The 4,393-nt window shown below is 58.3% G+C and overlaps 1 protein-coding gene across 1 annotated transcript in view; it reads left to right on the top strand.

Moving 5' to 3' along the window:
* The first annotated feature begins 1,008 nt into the window (after positions 1-1,008).
* Positions 1,009-4,393, top strand: part of EVI5L (ecotropic viral integration site 5-like) — an 18,668-nt gene continuing 15,283 nt past the window's right edge. The window contains exons 1-3 of the mRNA XM_010828483.1: positions 1,009-1,321; positions 2,692-2,875; positions 4,149-4,338. Of these exons, the coding sequence (XP_010826785.1) occupies positions 2,739-2,875; positions 4,149-4,338 (327 nt within the window). The 5' untranslated portion in view covers positions 1,009-1,321; positions 2,692-2,738. The remainder of the gene's footprint in view (positions 1,322-2,691; positions 2,876-4,148; positions 4,339-4,393) is intronic.

Here is a 4,393-nt window from a genome sequence, read left to right as displayed (position 1 = left end):
CCGGGACCCTGCTTTGGGTGGCCACAGTGGAGCAGAAACAAAGGGCATTGAAGTTGAAGCTCTTGAGAGGCTGGGACCCCAGACCTGGACGGTCTGTGTGTGGATCTCAGAAGCTAGTGGCTCCTCAGCACTCGAGGGGACCTGCCTTGTCTCTCTGTCTCTGTGCCCAGCCAGCAAAGGGTGGGACGGCTGCATATGCCCTGAGGAGGTGGGGGCTCATTCACCTTTCCACTCCACATCCCTGTCCCTAGGACAGTGCAGGCCCTCAGACAACACCCAGTAAGTGCCAGGGGAGGAGAGGCTGAGCCAATAAGAGTCCAGGTGCTCGGAATAGAGGGGGGTGGGAGACAGGCCTCCTCACAGAGCTCCGAGGGCAGAGAGCCCGCATCCATTCCAGTCTACTGGATTCAGGCATGGGGAGCCTTGGTCAGCGCAGGAAGGGTGTGTGTGAGTGTGTATGTGTGCGTGTGTGGGCAAAGGGGTGTGTGGGTGTAAGATAGCGTGTGAATGTGTATCTGAGTGTGTAGGCATGCGATTGTGTGTGTATCAGAGCATGTGTGCATGAGCATGCAAGACTGTGTATTAGTGTATCCGTGTATTGATATGTGAGATGGTTTGTGAGTGGGAATAGATCTGAGTGTGTGGGGTGTGAAGTGTGGGTAAATGTGAGTGTGTGAGTGTGAAGTAATGTGCGTGCATCAGCTTTCAGGCTGCACAGTGTTTAAAGAGTTGGGGGTGAGTCAAGAGAAAGTGCCTGAGGGATTGGAAGATCCCACCTCTCAGACCGCACATTTCAGCACTGGGTATGGGATCAGGTTTATTTCTTGTGTGAAATACACATTAATATGTGATAAGTATCTGAGCAAACTCTGCGAGCAGATGGCCCGAGTTGTTTCTTTTCATCAGAAACCCAGAGCTGAACCACTGGGCTCTTTTCAGGCCAGGGTGTTGGGTAGTGGGGGTAGGGTGGGGGAAGGCAATGCACTTCTGAGATTAGGGTTCCCCTGGGCACAGCAGGGAAACAGTGGGCCCCAGCCCCAGCCACATGTGGCCTTTGTCCCCGAGCCCCACATGCCTCCTCAAATCCAGCTGTGCTTCCAGGGCTCTGATCCTTCTCTCCACCTCTCCTCTCCCACCCCAGTCCTGATGTCAGGAAACCCACACAGCCTTTCCTGCCCCTGCCTGCCCACAGAGAGCCTTCCAAGTCAGCACTTCTTGTCCGCAGCCCATCTCTGTCCCGCAGCCACAGACTGACTCTGCGGGAAGCCCCAAGCGGCCCCCACGGTCCCTCTCTCAGGAATGATCAGCTCCTGGCTTGGAGGTGTGTGTGGCTTGGTCTTCAAGGCAGGTGGTCCCCGGGCCAGGCAATGGGAGGAAAAGTTCTTCCGGTTCTGAGGGGAGCCATCACCTCAAGTTTGTACTGCTCACTAAAGCTAGAGCCCTTGGTGCCCACCCAACTCGGGGGGCCCTCGGGGGCCAGAGGGAGAACCAGTTCCCTGGGGAGCCACAGAGTCCTGGGGTGAGAGAGTTCTGGGCACCCCTACGAGGTGAAAGAAAAATGGTGTCCCCCTTCCACCCCATGACAGCCCTGGGAAAGGAGACTAGAATCAAGTGCATGGCCAGGGTCAAGTCCCACCGACCTGTGGGCTTGCAGGTGTTGGTAGGGGGCTGAACTTGGGCTGTGGGAAGGTGCCCAGTGCCCTGAGGGTGCCAGGCAGCTATGTTTTTGTCCTGTCACTGTCCTGCTGCCACCTAGGGGACAAGATGCCCCTTCTCCAGAAACTGGCCAAGAGCCCCTCTGTGGTTGAGCTGTCCGAACCCTCACTGGGGTCCAAGGGAGCCTCACTTCAGACGCTGGTCCATTTGAGTCCAGAGCCTCTGTTTTTGGCATAGTGCTGAGCCACCTCTCCTGGGGCTGGCAGAGGGGAGATGCCAGTGTCCCTGAAGCTCCCAGGAGGGTGGGATCACACCCTCCACAGGCGGAACAGCAGAGATGGGCCAGCATCAACCTGGTACATGGCAGGCCAAGATCAGGACACCGACCAGAGCCTGTGCCTCGCTCTGCGGCCGCCAGAGCACAGATTCCCAGCACTTGGACGTGCCCCTGGCTTCCCAGCCCAGGAAGAGTTGGCTCTTCCGGCCATTGGCAGCACCAGATAATTAACAGTAGAGAATAATTGCTTTCTGGCTGTGCCAGCAGCCCACTCTGGTTGATGAGACAGGGCAGGTCGGATGCTGAGGCAGGGCTCTCAGGTCAGACCACAGCTGGGGACAGGGACCAAGGCTGACTAGAACAGGCACCAGAGCAGGGACGTCTGCAGGTCCTGGCAGGGGCCCTGAGTAACAAGCAGCCTTGGCCCCTGGCCCTGCTGAAGACTCAGGGGTGTCCGCTGAGAGTTGGTGTCCATGCCCAGGGAGAGCAGAATAGCACAGGCCCTGGCTGTGGCCCTCCTTACTCCTCGCTGGCGTCTGCACCATAAAAGTGGGGAGCCTAGTAGCCAGCACCTGGAGCAGAAGGAGCTAGCAACTGGACCGGGGTGCCTGGGACAAGGGGTGACCAAGTGGACAGACCCAAGGTGGGAAGCCTGGGGTGAGGAGATGTCTCAGGTGATCAGCAGGCTCACTGGTCCAGAGCCAGCAGGACAGGGCGGGCACCCCTCCCAGTGCTGACCACGCGTCTCTGGTCCCCAGACAGTTCTGTGACCTGACCCTGCTCACAGCTGAGGAGCCTGACCGCCATGGCGAGCCCCACTCTGAGCCCCGACTCCTCATCCCAGGAGGCCCTGTCAGCCCCCACCTGCTCCCCCACCTCTGACTCCGAGAACCTCAGCCCCGATGAGCTGGAGCTGCTGGCCAAGCTTGAAGAGCAGAACCGGTGAGTTGGTCCCTGGGGGACCAGGTGGGGCCCCAGGGTACAGCCTGGGCCCCAAACGGAAGCTCCTGGGTGCCCCCTGCACTCAGAGCCCTAGGCCAAGTAACACTTCCACTGAGGCTAGCATTTGCCATCACCTCCCAACAGACGTTCTCCCATTCAGATGAGAAGATCATGGGATCAGGGCCCAGTGAGCCCCGCCTGCACTTTCAGGCCTTTGTTGAAGGAAAGCGTAAAGCTTCTGACTCTGGAACTGGCCCTTCCCAACCTTCTTCTCTGGCTCAGCCCCTGTTTTAAAGTGTGGGTTTTATTATTATGCCAGGAAGTCGAGGCCAGCAGATCAGGAGATGACCCCAGGAAGTCTGGGGACTTCCCTGGTCAGCATTTAGAATGCTGAGCTTGGGTTCAATCCCTGGTTGGGGAACTAAGATCCTGCATGCCATGTGGTGAGGCCAAAAAAAAAAGACAATTTGTTACTCACAGATTCCAAGAGGAGGGGCACAGCGCACCATGAACCCTGTAGGGCCACCCGGGGAAGCACCAGGACCAGTCAGGAGGCAGAGGGAGTGAGAAAAATGTAGGTGAGAGCTTTTATTGTGGTTTCCGCCAGGAGTGGTGAGGCAGTGTAATCAGGGTTAGGACTGGCTAGTCTGAGTAACTTCAGCAAGCTGGGGCACAGGATCTGGGCCTATTAGTCTAGTATCCGGCCCTGGGTAATTAGGGCAGAGGACAGTGGCCCTGAGTGCTAGCACCTAACAGAGGTGGTTGGTTTGTGGACTCTGGATTGGTTGGTTTGCATATGATAGGTGCACTGACAAGCAAGTCTGTAACCATTTCTGCCGATCTGCTAGGCCTGGGAGGGGCTGTCCCTCCAGGGTCAGGGAGGCCCCAGATGTCAGAGCATCAGAAACAGCTGGTTAATGCAGCCTCTTGTGAGCCGTGGGCCCCCAGCTAGCCACTCACCCTCTCTGTACCTCATCTGTAAACACATCTTAACAAAGCCTGCCCCTCGGGACTAAATGAGCTGATCCCCAAGCTTCTCAGCCCAGGGCACAAAGTGGGACACATGCATGGCAGCCTCTCCAGGGACCCAGGATCAAAACCAGGGCTCAGAGAGGTTAGGGCACCAGCCAAGGTCACACAGCAAGTGCCATGCAGGAAGAACAACTAAGACCCAATCTGGGACCCTAGGGAGGAGGGGCTGGGCTCTCTGGGGTCCAAGAGCTGGGGCTGGAAGTACCTGCAGCCACCCCTCACCCCCTGCCTGCCCACCTAGGCTGCTGGAGGCCGACTCCAAGTCCATGCGCTCCATGAATGGCTCCCGGCGGAACAGTGGCTCCTCGCTGGTGTCCAGCTCCTCAGCCTCCTCCAACCTGAGCCACCTGGAGGAGGACACGTGGATTCTGTGGGGCCGGATCGCCAACGAATGGGAGGAGTGGCGACGCCGGAAGGAGAAGCTGCTGAAGGTGGGGGGACTGTGGGCCCGGGGCAGGCTGGTCAGTGGCTGGGGGCGGGGGAGGG

Source organism: Bison bison, unplaced genomic scaffold (assembly GCF_000754665.1).
Source record: "Bison bison bison isolate TAMUID 2011002044 unplaced genomic scaffold, Bison_UMD1.0 scf7180017864492, whole genome shotgun sequence".
Lineage (NCBI taxonomy): Eukaryota > Metazoa > Chordata > Mammalia > Artiodactyla > Bovidae > Bison > Bison bison.
The sequence above is the reverse complement of the archived record's forward strand: the minus strand, read 5'-3'. Positions and strand labels throughout refer to the sequence as shown.